The sequence below is a fragment of the Eucyclogobius newberryi genome, unplaced genomic scaffold (assembly GCF_026437365.1).
Source record: "Eucyclogobius newberryi isolate DKJ021-1_F unplaced genomic scaffold, fEucNew1.0.hap1 SCAF_1, whole genome shotgun sequence".
In the NCBI taxonomy this organism is placed as follows: Eukaryota; Metazoa; Chordata; class Actinopteri; order Gobiiformes; family Gobiidae; genus Eucyclogobius; species Eucyclogobius newberryi.
In genome coordinates, this window is record NW_027315723.1 from 15,565,241 (window position 1) to 15,588,201 (window position 22,961).

Here is a 22,961-nt window from a genome sequence, read left to right on the forward strand (position 1 = left end):
GGTTTAACTTCTGATTTTTATTGGAACATTGTGGAGAATGATAGGGGGTCTTTGGGATATTTTCATTCCAATATATGACCCCGGCCTTGAGAAGCAGAAGAATGCATAACATTTTCTTCAGTTTTAGTCAATATAACCAAAAATAGGACATGGACTAAAACTATGACAACATATTTTTAAGATGACAAAATTAACAGTGGGTTGTTCATCACTAGAATACACAGTCTGTTGTGTGTATGTAAAATGGATACAAATACATGTATATTTTATTCCAGGTTTGGTTTAAACATTTCTGTCAGAGTGATACCTCTGTTTCGTGCATGTGAACATTAGCCACAGCATGTTATACTGCGCATGCGTGGTGCGATTTAACCTTACAACGCTCTAGCTCAGGCCTTATTATTTTAAGTATTTGATTTTCCAATTCTAATCCTAACTGACATTTTAAAGAAAAGTCAGCAGCCACTGGTGAAGAAATTGAAACTTTTATTTTGTTGGCGACGGTATTGTAAGAAAATATAATCACTTTGCAGTATTCAAATACATACAAAAACATAATTATAATGACATCAACTGGCATACATATTTTACTTAAATAATAAATAAAATATATTGCTGAACTGCAACCTGGTCACTATTCATAGGTTTCAAGTTTGTTTATAAGACCCATTTTGAGGACTTTTACCGTGGAAAGAATATTCAGTTTTATTTGGAAATGCTTTGGCAACATTCCTACTTATTCATCATGCAGAGAACTATGAATATAGAGACAAATATTAACCCTTTTCCCCACTTTCCAGTCAATTTAACCCATTACATTGATGACAGCGTTACTCAGGTTGTGTAGTCTTCTTTGTGTGTCGTCTTGTTCTGATCGTATAAGCATTGAAATTGCAGCAGCCGCTCGATGTGGGCAAAACCTTTCTCCCATCAAAACTTCAAAAAGCTTACTCATGAGTCTCTGTGGGAGCCACTGATCTTGAACGATTATGTCAATACTGGAAATTAAACCATTTGTAAGTTCGATGTGAAGCTGAGCCGTGGTGCGTTCAAGTGTCAAATCATCCAAAAGGTTTAGTTCGGTTCGGATGGTGAATTTTGGAGTTTTGCCGAAAGTCCATTCCCAGCTGCGAAGCTCCGAGGCCACACGACTAATTCCAGGAAATAAAGATTCATCAGACGGATCCAAGAGAGTCAATGGAGAAGAAACGCCAAACTCTGGGGGAAAAAAATATTCCAATTATATTAAAACAAAGGTTCACTATACAAGCATTTCTGGTGGAGGGTCCACCACCTGCTTGTCTACATGTACATATAGAAGTTTGATTCCATACGATGGAACATACCAGACAAAGCAATAACCTCTCCAGAGGCACTGCAGGGGGCCCTCAAATAGTAATAAGCGATCGAGCAGGAAAGTGAACGGAGATGATTTGTGTAAAATGTTCAAGTGGCCGAGTCAACAATGCACCAATTCTCGGGTGGCTTGTAAACAATTTTATAGTCTGTGTAAACGTATTTTCTCTGGAGTTTGGCAGCCCCATGTTAAAGGCGTAATGGACGATTTTTCGCCGATTTGAGAACTCAAGCGAAAATGTGCATGCGCACTCCCCCCGTGCGGAGGCACACAAAAGCCTTGTTGCTACACGTGCGTTTGTTTATTAGCGCGACGGATCGCATCGCATCTCTCGTCTCCGTAGATTTCCGTCTCTTCTGAGTCAGCTCGAACGGTCTTTCTCGGTCTTAATTTTGTCCTGTGCACTGAGGGAACTATATTATGATAGATTCCATGCGCTTAGACACAGGGAAACGTGCTGCTCTCCTGGGGACGAGCCGACGAGGCTGCAGGTGAGCAGTAGGTGCATCCTATGATTGACATGTGGCAATTGTCCATTACACCTTTAACTAATACAACCCAAAGGAGGATTACGTCAGATGGTTAAATGCACTGACCTATGTTGTACTGTTGAACCAGGGCCTGCATTAGCTCCGGCCCCGTCAGCGAAGGGGCATGGTCTGTTAGGTTGGTTACAGAGGAGACAACACTAGGAGTGGCGTTGCTGTGGATACCGGGGGTCGAGGGTCGAAGCACGGAGCGAAGGGCAGAGCCATCTGCGGAGTGAAGCAGCGTGCAGTGATGATAGGACGCTTTTCGACTCAACCGCGATGCACTGCCTGGAGAAATGATGAGCATAACAGGGAAGTAAACACTGAAAAGACCATAAAAGTCACAGTAATCTGATTATCTATTATATCTGTGGGGGTTTCTACTCTGTTGGGCACTCTGTTTTTTACGCATTAAATCCAAAAAATAAACAGTGTGTAAATTCCTCTAGCTAAAATAATCCTGACCAAGCCAAGCTCAAGATAAGTAGGTGGGTCATTGTCGGGTTTAACCCCAACGGCATTGAAGGATGGGTCCAATGAGGACAAAATTACCTAAATTAAAGTGTACCCTAGCCTTATCTTTTTTCTAATTAAAAACAAAAACAGTGCTGTCAGGTGGTTGGGTGGTTGGAGCAGCGGCGTACGTGCCAGGCTCCGCCGACCGGCCAGTGTTGTGGGTTCGGGTCCTGACTCTGGCGGTCTTCTGCGTGTCCTCCCTTCTCTCTCGTCCCCATTTCACCCTGGAACTGTCCTGTCTGATAAAGCCTACAGGCCCAAAAAAACTATGCCTTTAAATTTTAATTTGAAAAACATATACAAAAGGCCTACTTTTAAAAAGTCCCTGCCAAAGTCTGACCTCCAAATCACATTCTTTTACTGACTTGGGGATTGGCTGTGGACCCCTCTACTAAAAAGACCCAAGCTCAGGCTGAGCCAAATAATATGTCTATTTGCCGTAACCCGACCGACCCGTTATAAAACTAGCCAACTGAAAAAAAAATATCAGCATTTTGTAAAATAAAAGCCAAATTCTTTTATTTTTCAAATATTTTGCAGACTCACCGACCGGTCTTTCCTAAAGCGCCATGTAGAATAATTTTATAGAGCTGGTAAACTTCTGGTAAAAATCTTTCATCCCAAGGGACAAATAACGCATTGTGCAACACATATACATCATAATTTTCGGCCCTCCATATGTTTCTGCATTGAACAGACCATGCTGGAGGGAACCTACATTGTCTTTTACTTGTTGAATAAGCTCTGTCAGCGCCACTGGCCTGGCCACCGCTCATATCGTTCTATGTAATGGTGTGGCTTCATTTAAATTTGACTTGCGCAATGCATTCTGGGAGGGAAACATGCCCAGCAGCGTCATCACAACAAACATGGTGCGCCCGTGTCCCCTGCATGTTCCCCCCCGCTCGCCTTCGCTACCAAAATAAAGGATAGCGGCGTACAAAAGGTCGATTGAAATATCTTAAAATCGTGAGATTTAGTCTCCCGATCGGGTGGATCGAGACGTTTTCCGTCATTGACTGTTGAAGCCTGACCCCTGGTGGTCACTCCGAGTCAAAAAATGGCAAAACTTTTTTTTGCCTTCAAAGTAAAAAAATAAGAATTTACCTACCGACCGACCCACTTGAAAAATGTTGGGTCGGGTTACAGCAAACAGACAATTTATTTGGGGAAGCCTCATCATTGATCATTTGAAAGAGTTTGATCTCAAGTTGATACAGATTTGAGCCTACTCTAATCAGACAGCCACTACCATCCCAAATATCTAGTTCTAGAGACAACACATTTTAGTCAATGGCTTTCACAAAGCTGAAAAAAACAGAATCATGACAAACTGGTTCCTTTAAAGATGACAGGTGATAAATTCTGGTTTACCTGAGATCTTGTACTTTCCATTGAGAACTATATCCAGTCGTTCTGTAGCTTTGACATCCAGCTCTGGCCTGGCTGTCCTCAGCGCCTCAGTCACCACTCTCAAGTTTCTCTTTCGATCGTAAAGTTTTTTGCAGCTGAAAAACGTCAAATTTAAATTCCCCATATCATGATAAACAGTCCCGCCCCCGCTGCGTCGACGAGCCAATGGGACGCCAGCTCTCGTCATGGCGCCCAGGTCACACTCCGCCCACGGGTTCTGGTGTCGACCAATCACGACGGCCGCACGACTTCTCCATAACAAGAACAAACGGCGGTTAGTCAAATCCACATTACTCTCGATCCAGTCTTCCAGAGCCAGATTTTGGTGGATGTCTGTGGACTTGGACTGAAAAATTAGACTTCCATCTACAGTTAATTTGGAAAAGTGATACCCGACACTGGAGAAGAAGGACAAATGTGTTCTATTTGGGGTCAACCCAGTCCAAAGTCTACGCCGGAGGAGTAACATTTTGGTTAGGCCAAGAAGAAAAAATGGCGTGTTTCCGGTAACCCGACCGAGCTGGATTTCAAAATAAAGGAAGCATATTTACTGGCCGTACGTTTCGAGAAAGCTGCAGGAAAAAAAATCATCCGTGGGGATCGTAAGATATGAAAATCGCTGCACTTTGATTTTGGTTTTACCTACCGGCGCATCTATGTTTGCGTGAGAAATCTGCGCAGATACTTTTTCCTGTGGTTGGACTAGTATAGATGTAGATAACTATTTCATTCAATATCTGCATACCAATAAGGCCACTTCAATGCGAAGAAAACTGCACAACCTATGAGAAAAGAAAACTGCACAACCTATGCGAGGATTTTAAAATATATTAAATAAAAAAAAAAAATCCGACCTACCTACCTGGATTTTTTTTCCCAACGTTACTGGAAACACACTATTTTAATTTTTATTTTGGCCTTAGCCAATGGCGTCACATGAACGTGATGAAAAATCTGTAAAAAAAAAAGAGAATGACAAGAGTTTTTACTAATCAAGCAAATTTATGACAAGATTATGAACCAGAATTTAAAACAATAGCTAAAGTTATAGATAGAAGTCAATGTTCAAACTAGATCAAGCCATTTTTAAAACATCAGGAATGTATGTGTGCAGTTCGAGTACACACCATTTACAAACAATTGAAAGCAGTAGATAAGAGGACAAATACAAACAAAACTTAAAATAAATTACTAAATTATAATTATATTGTTATATATAATAATATAATATAATTTCTCTTGTATAATTTATTTTAAGATTTGTTTGTATTTGTCCTCTTATCTATAATATAATTATTATATATAATATAATATATATTATATATAATAAAATATTAAAACAAAGTGTTATTTCTAAATAATGCCGTAAAAAGGGCGCTGGTTAAATATATGACACGGAAGCGGAAGAGACGAAAAACCAAAACAAACGCGACTTCATCCTGTCAATCCTTTCAGCGTAAAAGTACAAGCAGCTTTCTGCAAAATGTGAATACAGGAAACACAAATATTTCGATTTTAGGTACTGAGAAAGAGAAAGAGAGAGGAAAAACACTGATTTGAAACCTATTTTGATAGATCTTAGATCTTAAATTCAAAGCGCTGGTTCACGAAGCTTGTCACGTGACTCAGACAGTTCATGAACGTGGTTCGAACCACTGTGGATGTGGTAGTACTAAAACATACCACTAGATGTCACAAACACATGTCAAACTGTGTTTAGAGGCCTCTAGACGCTTTGCTGTTTCATGAGGCTTCACTTGCCCGTCACGATTAATGTCAATGTGGTTATTTCAGTCCATTCCTTGACATTCGGCTCCGGTCCCATCATCCATATCGTGTAATTGTTTTTTTGCTGCAGGCGAAAGCACATTCCACAGGTATGAGTCGTGCAATCCCTTATTCGTCCAGAAGTGACACATCACAGAAAATGTATTCATCCGGACTACATTTGAAACCTACGGGCAACAAAATCTTTTTAAAAAAGAGGGAGAAAAAGGAAGTTGAAACATCTGGACTTATAAAACGTTGCCCTGATGACGACATTTGAACCCCTTTCCTACAATTTTATTTTACAGGTATCCATCTATTGTTTCCAATGGATGGATACCTCATTAATCTCCAGTAAAGTACTTTTTAATAGATTCTTATCATTAACTATCAGGCAAACGGTGTATTTATTCTTCAATATTAACAGGAGTTTCACTTCACTTATTTTCATAAACATTTCTCAACATCTAGTAATAAGTTATTACTAGATGTTGAGATAGACATAAATGATCTCTAATCATTTATTATTAGTAATAACAAATGAATAGATAATGTATGTATATGCCAATTTACAAATTATAAATATAGTGAACTGAGAAATAATGATTGGTTAATGATAAATTAAATTCAATGGGAGTACTGGGTTATTACTTCATTTAAGGCCTATGACACTAGTATATGTTGATACCTGGGATACTTCTGGACACTATAGCATGGGCATTATATGTTTCGCACCTCATTTTTCAGAAAGATGCACACCACTATGTCACTTTTTGGTGGAAGGTCTGCCATCTCCATGGAGATGAGGAATAAACATGTGGTAATAAAAACCTGTAATTGACTAAAGGCAAGACAGACAAGTTCAGTGATATATACATTTGTGGAACATTCAAAGCCAGAACATCGTCATAGAGATAAGTAGTTGTTATATAATGGACACTTTTAAGTAGTGTTCTAGCCCTGTTTATATTCGTTTTAGCCTTAGTTTAAACAGACTGTTGTCTAAACCCCTTATAACATTAAACCTCTTTAGTTTCAGGTCTCAAACGTCACAACGAGGAAGAGAGTCAACTGAAGCCGAGAGAGGAAGACCTTAAAGCCACATCCTGAGAGTGTCTACAGCCGACAGTCAGAGAAACTGTTCATGGTGAGTATTTATTTTTCTTAATTTAAAAAATATATATAAATATATGTAGAGTTTGTTCTTGTTCAACAAACATGTCCACTTACTGTAATATTCTTTAGGGAAGTGACACAGGAGCCATCAAAACTTAACTTTGTTCTACCAAGTCTATTTTACAGTCAAGTCAAGCATTTTGTCTAATAAGATTTATACATTTAGAAGCATTACCAGACAAAAATATAGCCCAATTTGAGGATACAAGTTTTGTTGTCTTGGATTCAGGAAGTACTGTTTTGTAGTTTATAGTAATTCTAAAATTAGAAAAAGAAAAAAAATGAAAATGCGTTGCTGCAAGGCTTTATTACTTTCATGCAGTGCTTAATAGTTCATGCACAGCAATTAAAAAATAATCATTAAATATATAGATGATATATTCAATATTCTAATATAACATACCAGTGTGTTTTCTTTGTATTGATCAGTCATAATATTCAATTTATTTCTGTTTTTCTATTTTATTTATTTAACTGAATAAATAGTCACATTTTGTCCTCCAAAGTATGAACTGTGTTTCAAACCACAACATGCCTGTAAAAAGACCCCAAGTGACCACTGACCATTTGAAATGATTAGATCGCTTTGATTAAGATATGATTCATTGCACAGCCCTACCTATCAAGGCAAATTACAACCTAGGAAGAAGTATTGGCAGTGTTAGGAAGAAAATATATTTAGTTACAGAATACTTAAACCTGCAATAACATTCATTTTTTAACATATTCCGTTACTGTGTCTTATCAATGTATTGTATTCTGAATACCTAGAATACTTTCAACTTAAGATATTGAGTTCCTTCATATTATACCAAAAAACCTACATATGATTAAAACTGTTTTTTGTTTTGTTTCATCGTTTGTTACACATTTATTCATAAGCTAAGAGAACATTTATCACAAATTGCCCCTGCAGTCACAATACGAGCTGCATTTTTAAAGTTTGAAACCTAAATTGTGTGCTCAAATACCACAATGTATTCCTCTGATTTTAGAAAAGTAACTGTACTGTGAATACCACCAAAATCTGTACTGGAATACAGTAACTTTAAGTTAGTATTCTGAATACATATTTCCAGTACATGTATTCAGTTATTTCAGTATTGGGCTAAAAAACTAAGAAACTAGGGATGTCAAGATTTATCAATCAAACAAAAATAATGGTTATACAGGACAGAATATAATCATAAGAACTAAAGAAATAATAATCATTAAAGTTTTAATGACAAAAAGAGGTAATTTCAGTTGAATTCATACTCCTGTTTATGTCATTCAGAAAGTTTGATTTCATAAAGCTGGTCTGTAGTCTAACGTGACACTGTTGTTTGGTCATGTGCAAATCATTGTGAACACTTGAGATGTTTCCTCCCACAATAGTTGGAAGAATAGCTGATCAATGACTGCTTGTACTGCTTCACCATGTAATGGAAAACAAAATCAATACATTTTCCTGTGCAGTTAAAGTAGATGCAGCAGTAGTTTTGAGATGTGGCTGAGATAAACCTCTTGACTTCCTGTTGTGTTTCTCTCAGGTCACTCTGTCGAACATGAAAAACCGCAGCGCTCAGTGAGGCCATGACGGACCCGCGGCGGCCATTTCCTCTTCCTCCCCCATCCTCCTCCTCTGCGTCTCCCACAATGCACCACTGCGCCCTTCCTCCCGCCTTCCTCACCTCCCCTCCTCCTCATCATCATCATCATCATCAGTCCAACGCAGAGTTCATAAACCATTCTGACCAATCACACGCACAGGTAAAACTTCATGGCACAGTGGATAGGAGTCAAGAATTTAACCATGGAGCCAGAAAGTCCCTGGTTCAATCCCAGGCGTGAATACAATATTGCTTTTTTTTCAGCAACATTTCACGGGGCAGAATCTGGACACGGCTTTGGAGAGCAATGACTGGAGTCCGGCCCAGTTTCCCAGCATGCTCAGCAGCTACACCTGCCCAGAACAGGTCACTATCACTTTATTTGAATGTTGGTCCAATTTCTGGTTATTAAAAGTACACTATGACATTTTTCCTGGAGAAGGGTCTGCCAACTTTTTGTGTCGTGGAGCTGTTATCGTTTCACCTGGAATGTTCCACAATATGGCATTAAACTTATCTATGTATGTTGAGATAGTAGGCCAGGTGACAGTGTGGACAGGTGACCAAGGTATTTTTTTAGCAATAAAAATCACTATCTTGCATTTATTCAGTTACATTTGAGTTTAATGCCATACTGAGGAACATTTCAGAGAAAGCCAATGAGAGAAGTAGATAGTGGACCCCACACCAGAGAATTTATGAGTGCTTCTTTCATTTTGAGGGACTAGTTCATCTCTAAAATCACCTGCTGTAGATCTGATGTTTTCCCGTTATAGCAATGTCAAGAAGCTAACATATTTTGCAACAATTTTCAATTTGTTTGCAGAATTGGGATTTGCACCCGTCCTCTCAAAATCTGTTCAACTCTACTGCTTTCAACTACAATTCTTTTCAGTCTGAAGTTTTCCACTATCCAGATCCTCAATGTTTTCAATCAAACAACTTTTACTCCCAAATCACATCCCCGGCTGACCTGTCACACTGGGGGTCTTTGGAGCCGACCACACCCCAACTTCAGTGCTCCTCTCTGGGCTACACCTCCCGAGAGGCCACTCTGGGTTCCTGGAGCTCCCCGGATTACAACTTCACTTCAAATACAGACAAGTTTGCTCCGGTTTATCTAAATGGTTACAGAGAAAATCAGTCTTTTTTGAGTCCGTCCACGCCAGGGCCGAGTCCACATTATCCTCCCTCTTTTTTGACAAGTCCGACCAGTGAAAATGGCACAGAGAAACTGGGATTTCAAACGTTTGTGGACACTGGAACTTTCACTACGAATAACCAAAACGAAGTGATTCAGAAACAGACAAAGCCAAAAAAGACGACAAGAGGAAGAGGAGGAACAAGACCGCGCAAGAGCCGGACAGACAAGAAAAAGGTTTTTGATATATGATATCAGCAAGCACAGACCTAGATGAAATAGTAATGCACTTGTAAATACACTAACTAAACTATAAACTAAGCCACAAAGGTAGGATAACATTCAAGAATATTAGACCACAAGGGTTCAAATGTATTTTAAATGTGATAGTGGTATTGATTCAAGTCTATAAAAAGGGAATTTAAACTATATGAAGGCACATTACTGAAGAAAAGAAATCACATGAATCATGTAATTGGAAAAAGATTCAACATATTTGGTTTCAAGTTACAGAGCATATTTTAAACCCACCCAGGAGCATTTTTATAACATTTGAACACTGATATTTGAACTGTTAAACATGTATTTCAGAACAAATAACATATGGTCTCTCCAGTTTTGATTGCAATTAAATGTGCAGCCTTAAACTTTAACTGCTTCTGAGTTGAACTGAATCAGTGCTTTCACTTGCAGGCCATAGACTCAACTGTGGATGTAGTTGCGGTGATGCCTCCTTCGTTACTCCAGCGCTCTGATGTGGAGGAGGAGGAGCCAGGACCGGTCTGTCACAGGAAGCAGAGTCGCAATCGCAGCCTGATGAGACTGATCACAAACGGGGACCAAAGTCACTTCAGGCCTCCCCCGATCCTGAGCCCCATCAGAGCCGGGGCCGGACTGCACTGGTCTGTGGCAGAGAAATGTGCGTAATAATATTAGATGAATATATATGACAAGGATTTGCAAAGAGACCATGAGAAAATCCAGAAGATGATCATTACGAACCCTTTTGATCACGATATTTTTCATTTAGTTTTAGTCTTAACAGTTTTAATAAACTCAAGTCAATATTTAGTCCAATATTACATGTTGATCTGGCAAACTAAAGTTATAGTCAATGAGAAAATGTATAGGCCTAATTTTATTATTTAACTATGATAAATTATGTTGCTCCATGGAACAAGAGGTGTTCCTTTTACACTTTACAAGTTTATTCATGGTCTTGTTTGGAACTCGTTTGTTTCTTTAATTTGTGTTTCATTTTTATTATTCAATGACAATATCAGTACTTTTATATAAAAAAAAATTGTCATAGAGTCATAAAAGTCATAAAAAGTGATCAGAATCTTTTGATGATTGCTCAGATTTCACATGTTTATCTCTAGGTAGCACTGTTTTGATGGAAACGGCTTCACTGGAAACACTTACCTCAGAAACCACTCCACCGTAAGTAAAATCTGCCCGTGTTATGATCATTTTTTTATTTTTATGAAATGTTCTTACCTTTAATTTACATTGTCAGGTGTATCAACATTGGTCAGAGTTTTCAGGCTGAGATCCCGCCCCTCAAGAACAGGAGACACGCCCACTCTGACTCCCATAATGCACAGCTGCTGTGGAGACCCCTGAAAGAGCTGGAGCCATCCACAAATCAGCAAAGAGGTACATAAAGCAAAACATGTTTACACCAATATTACAGAGGTAGAAACGATGGCAATATAAGCTGCACAACAAAACTAGGACAAAACCAGGACGAAACCAGGACGAAACCAGGACGAAACCAGGACGAAACCAGGACGAAACCAGGACGAAATCAGGACGAAACCAGGACGAAATCAGGACGAAACCAGGACGAAATCAGGACGAAACCAGGACGAAACCAGGACGAAACCAGGACGAAACCAGGACGAAACCAGGACGAAACCAGGACGAAACCAGAACGAGACCAAGACAAAACCAGAACAAAACCAGAATGAAACCAGAATGAAACCAGGACGAAACCAGAACGAAACCAGAACGAAACCAAAAAGAAACCAGAACAAAACCAGAATGAAACCAGGACAAACCAGGACGAAACCAGGACGAAACCAAGACAAAACCAGAATGAAACCAGGACGAAACCAGGACGAAACCAGGACGAAACCAGAACGAAACCAAAAAGAAACCAGAACAAAACCAGAATGAAACCAGAATGAAACCAGAACGAAACCAAAAAGAAACCAGAACAAAACCAGAATGAAACCAGGACGAACCAGGACGAAACCAGGTCGAAACCAGAATGAAACCAGGACGAAACCAGGACGAAACCAGGACGAAACCAGGACGAAACCAGAATGAAACCAGGACGAAACCAGAATGAAACCAGGACGAAACCAGGACGAAACCAGAATGAAACCAGGACGAAACCAGAATGAATCCAGGACGAAACCAGAATGAAACCAGGATGAAACCAGGACGAAACCAGAATGAAACCAGGACGAAACCAGGACGAAACCAGGACGAAACCAGGACGAAACCAGAATGAAACCAGGACGAAACCAGAATGAAACCAGGACGAAACCAGGACGAAACCAGGACGAAACCAGGACGAAACCAGAATGAAACCAGGACGAAACCAGGACGAAACCAGAATGAAACCAGGACGAAACCAGAATGAAACCAGGATGAAACCAGGACGAAACCAGGACGAAACCAGGACGAAACCAGGACGAAACCAGAATGAAACCAGGACGAAACCAGAATGAAACCAGGACGAAACCAGGACGAAACCAGGACGAAACCAGGACGAAACCAGGACGAAACCAGGACGAAATCAGGACGAAACCAGGACAAAATCAGGACGAAACCAGGACGAAACCAGGACGAAACCAGGACGAAACCAGGACGAAACCAGGACGAAACCAGGACGAAATCAGGACGAAACCAGGACGAAATCAGGACGAAACCAGGACGAAACCAGGACGAAACCAGGACGAAACCAGAACGAGACCAAGACAAAACCAGGACGAAACCAAAAAGAAACCAGAACAAAACCAGAATGAAACCAGAATGAAACCAGGACGAAACCAGAACGAAACCAGAACGAAACCAAAAAGAAACCAGAACAAAACCAGAATTAAACCAGGACAAACCAGGACGAAACCAGGACGAAACCAAGACAAAACCAGAATGAAACCAGGACGAAACCAGGACGAAACCAGGACGAAACCAGAACGAAACCAAAAAGAAACCAGAACAAAACCAGAATGAAACCAGAATGAAACCAGAACGAAACCAAAAAGAAACCAGAACAAAACCAGAATGAAACCAGGACGAACCAGGACGAAACCAGGTCGAAACCAGAATGAAACCAGGACGAAACCAGGACGAAACCAGGACGAAACCAGGACGAAACCAGAATGAAACCAGGACGAAACCAGGACGAAACCAGGACGAAACCAGGACGAAACCAGGACGAAACCAGGACGAAACCAGGACGAAACCAGGACGAAACCAGAATGAAACCAGGACGAAACCAGAATGAAACCAGGATGAAACCAGGACGAAACCAGGACGAAACCAGGACGAAACCAGAACGAAACCAAAAAGAAACCAGAACAAAACCAGAACAAAACCAGAATGAAACCAGAACGAAACCAAAAAGAAACCAGAACAAAACCAGAATGAAACCAGGACGAACCAGGACGAAACCAGGTCGAAACCAGAATGAAACCAGGACGAAACCAGGACGAAACCAGGACGAAACCAGGACGAAACCAGGACGAAACCAGAATGAAACCAGGACGAAACCAGGACGAAACCAAGACGAAACCAGAATGAAACCAGGACAAAACCAGGACGAAACCAGAATGAAACCAGGACGAAACCAGAATGAAACCAGGACGAAACCAGGACGAAACCAGGACAAAACCAGGACAAAACCAGGACGAAACCAGAATGAAACCAAGATTAACCGGAACATCACCAGGACGAAACCAGGACAAAACCACTAAACTGTGGCAGGACTATGGGGCGTTTAATCTATGTACCAGTAGTGCTTTTTTCTACAGCCACAGATCCTTAAAGTGCCTATGACCGGTTGGACGACTCATTGAAGTAAAATGCAGATGGGATCAATATATTTTGAATTTTAGCTATTATGTTTTAAAATGTTATCACAGAATAGCTCATTCTTTAGGTTTATAATTTCACTTCCTGTTTGTAATTGATGACATCACACTAGGAAATTACCCTGCAAATACTGGGGAAAAACTCATCAAATGTCACAATTTTTTTATTGGAAAAATAAATAAATTAGACTTTATTTTGTTGAATTAAGGTTTAGAGAGTCAAAGAAGTTGTTTATTTGGGTAAATTATGCCTAAACTTCTACTGGAATGTGTCCCTAGTGTGATGTCTCTTCCTGTCACTTTCTACAGATGTTTCCATGTTTTCTTACAAATACTCACTTAATTGGTGTAAAACTATAATTATATGTACAACAGGTATAAATACACCAAAATAAAGTCCTGCGCACTTTAATATTCACTCACACCGCTACAAACAAAGTCTTGTTGTTAAAGTCACTTTTTTAAAGTTTTCTGCATTGGCGTCTTCCTGCTGCACATTTGCAGTTTGGGCACAGGATCACAATCGGTTGTCTTATCTGGTTTTCATACAGAGCGCATGCGCAGACCTCTGAAGCTGCTCTCCGCTCTGGTTCTAAAAGCTCACGTTAGAGAGCGAAACATGAACAGGCCTCTGAACATGACCACAGACTGAGCCGCTCTGGAAGAACGGGAATCATGCTTCCCAGTTCCAAGTTTCAGTGGCCTCTGGAAACACTGTGACTTCCAGTCAAGCTGAGGCAGCAGAAGTGAGGAGAAAACGGGATTATTTGAATATATTTCGCTTATAACTTAACTTATATATAGTTGTGACACACGGTAATTTTAGATTTTATTGGCCAATCACTGATCGCCTTGATTGCCCTGACTGCCTGCCACTGACAAGAAGGTATGGTTATAATCCAAACAGATGAATTATTTTTTTTAACTCTAGATACTTTTATTTCCTCTATCAGACCAGTGTTGAGTAACACCACCAGGCTCTTACGTCTGTGGAGAGGCAGCTCCATTCACAGGAGGAATGCGTTTTTCAAGGCATTGTTTGCAGTATAAACACCTGTAATTCAATAAGTATATGATATGTGTATTCAATTACATACTCAGGAACATTCTAGGCAAAGCAATAACATATTGGATCCTCCACCAGAAAAGTTAAAGAGAGAAGTACAAATATATCAGTTCTACAATATGGACAGAAAATTGAAATATAAAGGATTTTGGTGGCATCTTGTGGCGAAAGCACATATTGCAGTTCCACGTCACAACTAAACTGATTGTAGCCCTTGGGATGATCTATATTGTCCCTGGATGGATAAAGTTGTAAAAAGTAAGAGGTGTGTTTTGGAATCATTTGTAAAATAATTCATGCTGAAAAAGACACTGTTGAAAATGAAAAAGACAATTTTGAGTATCTCCTAACTTGAATACTTACTTAGTACTTGAATAAGAAACAAATGAATTGTACTTTGTGTGCAGACCTAAGTAATAAGGTTAGATAATCTTCATAGCAAAAAATAAAATAAAATAAATAAAAAGTCAAAATGATCGTTTTCAGCCATTATAAAAATTAAAATTACAATAGTATAATATTAACTTATTGTTTATTCTGGCAGGGTATCTGGTGTTCTCGTGGTGATGGTTACTGATTATGTTCTTCTGTTTGAATCATTTAGTGGAGGCTCTGCTGAAGTTTGCTCGGTCCAGTGCAGTGCCAGCGGGCGGGGCTAATCCTGAAGAGGTGCTGCTGCTCCTATCACAGAACAGAGGGGACTTCCTGGTAAGGCCAGTTTAAAAGTCCTAGAAGTCTTTTAAAACTACCGTACTATTTTGAATACGGTACTTCAAATAAAGAAGGACTAATGATACTGAGGCACTTGGAGTGAAGCAATGTAAATATTGGCCTGTGTATTTGATTACTTTTGCAGCTCACACTGGAGAAGTTGTTGACATTTCCCAAAAGCTCCAACAAAAGACTGGTACATTTCAATCTTTTATAGTTTGTCTTATTAAAAAAAACATCAACAACATTTTTCTTCTGCTCTTCAGGGTCCCAGACGGCATTCTTCAATAACGCCCAACCATATTTAATTGCTCTACTTCATGGAAAACGTTGTTGTTCTTTATTGTAAATACAGTGAATAAATGAACATGTCAGTTTCCCTGTTATTCTCTCTCTATATTTGTCTTGAGAATTGAGTTTTCACAAATTAAACAGGACTAAACTATGGGAAAATATGGGCTAGAAAAATTGCTAAATAACTAATAATTAAAACAAGTTTAAAAAAAACTTCACTAAACGAGGACTAAACCAACCAAACTAATTCCAACACACTTAATTTGCTGAATGCTTCAAATCATGTGAACTTTTCGGGTTGTTAAAGGTGGTTGTGTATGAAAATCCCAAAGTAAATTTTAAAACAAGCAGACAGACACAAAACCAGGATGTCCTCCATTCTTCTGTGTGTCCCGATGTTTCCTTTCCCTCCAATGTCACTCTGCAGAACTCCGCCTCTGAGTCCAAAGTCCGGACAAAGCACGCAAACCTGGGACAACACTGGACTTCAAACTTCAGGTAAGTTAAGATACAGTTCTTATTTACATTCAGTTTGAATCTGATGTGAATTGAGTCTGGATTTAGTGTCTGTGTTAGCTCTGGATTAGTGGTTAGTTTAAGGACAGATTGTTTTGGTTGGAGTTCCGGTCTAGTATTGTGCAGGTTAAGTGTATTTCTGTAGCATTCATAGCATTAAATAACATGTGGCTTAATCCACATTATGATTTAGGAAACTGTAGGTATAACTTTAGAATTCGGTCAACTTTCGTTTACAGTCCAGCTTTAGTTATGACATGCTCAAAGTTTGAAAGCCAGATTGCATTATCCCACCCTGGTTTATCTCAAAGTATTATCATTGCTCCATGACTGTCCTTCTAGTTATCTTGATTAATTTCTGATATTGTTCATATTGCTTTGTAGTGCAGGTGTGTACACTTTCACATAATATAGGCAATGCATTTAAAGTCTTATTTTTATTTTTTAAAGGATTTTTTGCCCATAGGCTTTATTTGACAGGACAATGTAACGTGAAATGGGGGTGAGACTGCGGAATGACATGCATCAAATTGAAGATAGCCGGGTTCAAACTCACCTTCAGAGCTTTGCATAGTCCATATGATATGTTTTCATGTTTTATTTGCCATATCATAGCAATTACGTACAATATTCTAGCTTTATCTCTTGTTTACAGAACAGTAAGTTATGAGTTGAAATGACGTCTCCCTATGTAACATCTGCTGCTAATGTCCCACCAGGAAGTACAACTATAAACATGACCAAGATTGTCAAACTATAAAAAACGTAAAGTCAGTAAAGTCTTAAATAGAATGTTTATTGTGTGTGTGTGTGTGTGTGTGTGTGTCTGTGTCTGTCTGTCTGTGTTTGTTTGTTTGTGTGTGTGTGTGTGTGTGTGTGTGTCTGTCTTTGTTTGTGTGCGTGTGTCTGCGTGTGTCTGTGTGCGTGTGTGTGCGTGTGTGTGTGCGTGCGTGTGTGTGCGTGTGTGTGCGTGCGTGTGTCTGTGCGTGTGTCTGTCTGTGTGTGCGTGCGTGTGTGTGCGTGTGTGTGCGTGCGTGTGTCTGTGCGTGTGTCTGTCTGTGTGTGCGTGCGTGTGTGTGTGTGTGTGTGTGCGTGCGGGCGTGTGTGTGTGTGAGCATTTACTCTTACCTTTAAAACCCAAATATACAAGCAGACATACAAATTACTTTTTTCACAGTGATGGGAGGACTAGAGCCACAAGACCAACCTGTTCCAGCCACTTCATCCAAATCCAAGATGAAGACCTCCAAAGACGTGCACTTCTGCGTCCTGCCCGACAAGTACGAGCCACTGGTGGAGGAGCGTAATGAAGAGGAGATGATGGAGGACACAGAGGAGAGACGCAGAAGGAAAGAGGAGAGGAAACGAAAGAAAAAAAATAGATACAAGAAGTACAGGAAGGTAAGAAAGGGATTGGTGAACAAAATGGACAATGGTAACTATTTTGCATTTGATACCAGGAAAGAATGAATCATGTTGTTTTACGTTAAAGTGGCAGTAAAGTTCAAATTAATTTTTCAATAAAATTATAACAAACTGTATTTTATATCAAATTTAATGTTTTTATCTGATCATTATGTAAACGTCTTTAACTGTATTATTCTTAAGAAATCAGCCCGACATATCAGGACATTTCTAACATCCCTCAATATCACCAATACCAATATATTGCCCATCCCTATTTTTAAATTAAGGTCTAACTGTGAATCCTTGGCGAAACCAGACTAATCAAAGTCTGAATTTGAACTAAACTGGGAAAAGTCTAGGATCCTGGTTTGAGCCCAGTTCAGTCCTGACATTTTGATACTGATCTAGTCTTTGTTAAATCACTAATCAAAGGAACAAACCAGGACCCAAATAAAGAAATATCATGACTTAGTGGCATAGAAAGAAGTCAGGGTGTGTGTTAAACACATACTAGATCCATGGTTAAACAGCTCTAACTAGAAAATAGATTGTGTCTTGAGTGAGTATACTTTAGTTTGTACTCATTAATATGTTTTGTTTTCGTGCAGAATGTGGGTAAAGCCCTGCGGTTCAGTTTGCGCTGTCTAGTCGCTGGATTACAGAGTATGTTGCCTGTGTATGTGGGGCCAATGGCCGCTGCTGCTTCTTTCGTCAACCCTGGACCCGATGCGTATTGATACGAGGAAGAAAACCAACATAATGTGAAGGAATTGTTTTAGCAAGTGTATGATTTTTGTTCATTTATAATATTTTGTAGCTAAATGATTTGTTTTTTACATTGTTTAAGACTAAACGATAAAGCATAATTTATTTTGAATGTAGAAGTGTGAGGCCTGGAAAGTTGAAATGAACCAGGACTGAACTTAGTGGCAATATTTGCCAAAAATGTATCAATTGTTTTATTTTTTATCCCATGACAGTATTTCTAAGATTGTATGGCTAAAAAAGTGTCTGTAAATGTCTTGGGTAAAGGGCATTAATAAAACCTTTTAGGAATGTATACATTTGACTATTTATTATATGGCACTGATTAAAGGTGTATTTTTTTATGTTCAGAAAATTAATATTGAACGCAATTTCTCCATTTAAATTGAATAGAAACTCATGAGCATCAGTACAAAGAGATGTATCGTGATATTTTTTTTATCGTTACTATTTTGCCGTACTTTGCCCTGCCCTATCTCATGCATTTTTCATTTCTCCAAAATGATTTAATTCACTTTTGATACATCTCCTACCTCTATATTGGCTGTGGCTGATTTGGGACTATATTAGACCTCAATGTAATGTAGTCTTGGTATTCTTAAAAGTAGTTCAATACATAATGCTAACATACATCTGGATAAAACACTCCCACGGGTGTCAAACATGCTGTGGGTGTCAAACAGTCTGTGTGTGCTGCTGAAGCGAGTGCCGAGGCCTGAAATATGCCGAAGCGGAGCCACAGTTTTGGAGCTATGCCTGAGAATGAGGCACGCCTGAGAAGCTATGCCTGAGAAGAAGGCACTGTCCTCATTCTCAGGCATAGCTCCAAAACTGTGGCTCCGCTATGTCGATGATACTTTTGTAACAATCAAGAAACAAGAGCTGGAAACCTTCTCTGATCACATCAATGCTGTGGACCCACATATTAGGTTTACAAGAGAAGACGCTAAGGAGAATCGCTTGGCCTTTCTTGATTGTTCCACGATCAGAGGAGAGGACGGGAAACTCCAAATAGAAGTATATAGGAAACCTACACACACGGACCAGTATCTGCTCTTTGGTTCCAACCACCCACTACAGCACAAGCTGGGTGTGATCAGAACCTTACAACACAGAGCTCAAGGTGTGCCCACCAGCTCAGAGGGCAAGAAGAAAGAGGAAAAACATGTCCGAAATGCCCTCTCAGCCTGTGGTTACCCCGCTTGGGCTCTCAACAGAGTGAAGAGAACCAAGAAGCAGGACAAAAGGGAAACTGAACAGAGAAGGAAGGGTGTTTCTATCCCTTATGTGTCTGGCCTGTCGGAAAAACTGCAGAGAATTTTTAGACAACACGAAGTCCCTGTTTATTTTAAACCAGGAAACACTTTAAGACAAAAACTGGTTCACCCAAAGGACAAGTTGCCGACTCAAAAACAGAGCAATGTAGTTTATTCGATCCAATGCAGTGAAGAAAGTTGTAAAGAACGTTACATAGGTGAGACGAAACAGCCTCTACACAAGAGGCTTTATCAGCACAGAAGAAATACAAGTTCAGGACCACAGAGCGCCGTGCATCTCCATCTTGAAGCCTCTAATCACTCGTTTGAAGACGGTGAGGTGAAGGTTTTAAGCAGGGAGAAAAGATGGTTTGAAAGAGGAGTCAAGGAAGCTATTTTTGTTAAAAAAGAAAGACCTTCTTTAAACAGAAATGGAGGGCTTAGGTTTCATCTTCCTGTTATTTATAATGGGATTCTGAACCCCTGGAAAGGTAAAGGACATTCAGATGCTAATCAGGTACTCAGGGTGGTTGAGCCAGGGTCTCACAAAGACAAAGAGGATTCTAATAGCCCATTAAGATTCTGAATAGGCTAGCTCGGTAGATACAAGGGGGAGTTTCTGTTGAAACAAACAACTCTTTCTACTTCAGGAAGGCTCCTCCCAATGGGCGGGTCTTACCACAGAACAGTATTAATATCGGAGTTCTCGACCTAAATTCTGTTATTGACAATGACTCTTGGATGAGAGTCGAAACGTCTATTTTTTCAAACTGAGTCCAGATGACTACAACTGAAGCTTTTTCTACTTTTCAACATAATTGTATTAATAAAATGGTTAATTAGCGGGTCAATGAATATAACAATGTTCAGGAGGGAAATAATGCTTTCCTGTAAGTCGCTATTGTCTGTGGAAATTGCATTATTAAAGTTTCCTGAAAGTATGATGAAGTTTGATAACATAGATAAACATAATAGGTGTTTGGAGAGTTCATTCTTCTTCTTCTTCTTTACTGTTTATCTTTGCTATTAAAAAAATGCACTACAGTGTTGATATTGTCATTTCTTATGAACAGATTTTGAATAGTTTTGGCTGTAGACGATAGAAACAGATAAAAGGTATGATAGAAAACCAAGGTTTTATTTATTTTTTTGATTCATTTATTTAACCAGGAAAGTCCCATTGTGATTACCAATGTCATGAGGGAGTCCTGGCCAAGACAGCAGCTCAGATCATTCATCAACACACATTTACATAATCACACAGTAAATAAGATCCCCTTTCCAGACCTTTCTACATAGATTTAAACTGACTATTCTCAAGCGATAATATTATATAACATAAGAGTCTAATCAAAGGATTTCAGGTTCACGTTGTATAAATGTAAAATAACAATTTTAACCAATTAACTTAATATAAATATATTTAACCTATGTAGTTAATACCACGAGATAGTGAATATGAATAAACAAGCATGTTTTGTTCATTAATTGAAAGTTTACGTATTTGATCCACCGGATGTATCACTGCTGTTGTAACTCATTATTCATGAGCTCTCTCAAACAAATATAGAGATAATTTGTTTGATACACATTTGAAAATACAAATTATGCTCAGACATCAAGTCCACACAGATTATTCTATTTGGTAATTATTGTTGTAGAGATTTCTTTTAACATATTGAATATTCAATCATTTTGATTGGCCCAGAAGTGCCTGTAAGTTACTTATCAGCATCACATACGTTTTAGCACTTGCTGACTTAAGGAATTTCTTCTTTAATAGACTTAAATAGAGCTTCTGCAGCAGTGTAAATATGAGGAGTATGGCTATAAAAAGCTAAAATGTCCTTTGGGATCTTTGCAGGATCAGCACATTCCTGATTATTACCAGTGTCTTTTTTGAAGTAAGCACCGTTCTATTCAGGACGTAATGCAGAAGAGGAAAACTAACATGCATCCCCGATCAGTGCTCCACCATAATATGGTATTGGATTCATCTTCCAGATCTTCCTGGTCGATCAGATCTTATAATGTAGTGTACAGTGCTGTAATTGCATGTCATGGACACAAGGTAGCGGCCTGTTCAGATCGAGAGGCACAACTGGAACCTCCAACGGGATTTATTTTCCGTTTCTTGACCCTAAAAAGAAAAGAGGAGGGGTTAAAGTTTGTCGAGGAGATTTCACTGGAGTCAACAGGGTCTTGTTTTGGCAGTCGGCCTGTTTACAAATGACAGAGGCAGCTGTTAGAGCAGAGAAACCAGAGAAGCGACAGCCAGCGGAGGGTCACCCGGGCCCAGCAGCGGCACTGAGGACCAGACACCGAGCCGCGTGGACAGCATGGATCTAGTTCTCAAACCCCGGTGGTGACGGCCTTCTGCACTGTAACCCTGGAGATTTTTTAGCTTTTATTCTTTGACCACTGGGAACATTGAATACGTGTAGCAATCTAAAGTCCACTTCAAACAGGAATAAATTATGATTTATTTAAACCCGCGCTGTGGACTTTGCTAATCACATCGAATAATCGTCTGTTGTGCAGTTGGCCGTGTAATGCATAATTGGTTAATTTGTTTTTCTCCTCTTTTTATTTGAAACATTATAAGCTCCATCTGCCTCTGAGGACATCTGATTTATCACCGCTGGGAAGTTTTAAAACACCAAAACAATCACCATGTCGCCGCTGCAGTTTGCTGTTTATTGGCGTTTGTCGCTGATTTTCGTTTTCTCCGCGTTTCTCTTCTTTTTGGACATTTTAACGGCTGCGGCAGTGCCGGACACCTGTAGCTATGACAACGAAACCGAAGCCATCGCGAGGACAGTCTTCAACCAATCAGAACCCGCGGAATTGTTGGAGCCAATTGATGATTGGACGGTTTTATTCTGGAGCCAAGACGTGAGTTGACTGTCTTTGCAAGTTAAATAAAATAAATAATATTAGCAAGCTTTTGTTGGACTATATTGTTTCCAAGTGAAAGCTTATGTTGAGAGTGCAAACCAGAATTAGAAAAGGTTTAGGAACTTGCTTTGGTGATTTGATGCAAAATAAAACAATGAACAATGATAAAACAACCTATATAAGTCAAAAGTAAAACAATTAAAATCTGCTTTAGGATAAAAAAGGCTATATGCTGAAAAAAAAAAAAAAAAAACATGGTATAAACTGACAAAAAAAAATGACAGAAAAATAACTGAAATAGTGTGGCGTTTACTGGCAATGTCCGTCTTTAAATCTACATTATATACATTTATTGCTAAGTCCTACTTGTTTCCTGGTGGCATATTCACACTCAAAGTGGTTTACATCACAGCAGTATTTGTCATTCATTAGTGTACAGAGGCTGTGTGA

At 39.3% G+C, this 22,961-nt stretch overlaps 4 protein-coding genes across 4 annotated transcripts in view; 3 read left to right on the forward strand and 1 right to left on the reverse strand.

The window, feature by feature from the left end:
- Nucleotides 1-793: 793 nt before the first annotated feature.
- lipt1 (lipoyltransferase 1) lies at nt 794-4,288 on the reverse strand. Its single transcript, XM_072434622.1, has 3 exons — nt 3,778-4,288; nt 1,954-2,175; nt 794-1,218 (listed from the first exon to the last, which is right to left on the reverse strand). The coding sequence occupies exons 1-3, from the start codon at nt 4,283-4,285 to the stop codon at nt 806-808; spliced, it is 1,143 nt and encodes a 380-aa protein (XP_072290723.1). The 5' UTR covers nt 4,286-4,288; the 3' UTR covers nt 794-805.
- A 2,268-nt stretch (nt 4,289-6,556) lies between these two features.
- On the forward strand, nt 6,557-15,752 carry LOC140348758 (uncharacterized). Its single transcript, XM_072434872.1, has 10 exons — nt 6,557-6,730; nt 8,292-8,511; nt 8,616-8,717; nt 9,178-9,729; nt 10,186-10,411; nt 10,875-10,935; nt 11,012-11,151; nt 15,269-15,372; nt 15,521-15,571; nt 15,642-15,752. Exons 2-10 carry the CDS (start codon nt 8,335-8,337, stop codon nt 15,681-15,683), a joined length of 1,455 nt encoding a protein of 484 aa, XP_072290973.1. The 5' UTR covers nt 6,557-6,730; nt 8,292-8,334; the 3' UTR covers nt 15,684-15,752.
- A 1,579-nt stretch (nt 15,753-17,331) lies between these two features.
- On the forward strand, nt 17,332-18,523 carry LOC140364723 (required for drug-induced death protein 1-like). The gene is made up of 2 exons (XM_072451031.1): nt 17,332-17,586; nt 18,201-18,523. The coding sequence occupies exons 1-2, from the start codon at nt 17,365-17,367 to the stop codon at nt 18,327-18,329; spliced, it is 351 nt and encodes a 116-aa protein (XP_072307132.1). The 5' UTR covers nt 17,332-17,364; the 3' UTR covers nt 18,330-18,523.
- Nucleotides 18,524-21,800: 3,277 nt separating this feature from the next.
- LOC140348843 (solute carrier family 22 member 6) overlaps nt 21,801-22,961 on the forward strand; it is a 32,550-nt gene continuing 31,389 nt past the window's right edge. Inside the window, 1 exon segment of the mRNA XM_072434993.1 lies at nt 21,801-22,508. Within this exon segment, the coding sequence (XP_072291094.1) occupies nt 22,287-22,508 (222 nt within the window). The 5' untranslated portion in view covers nt 21,801-22,286.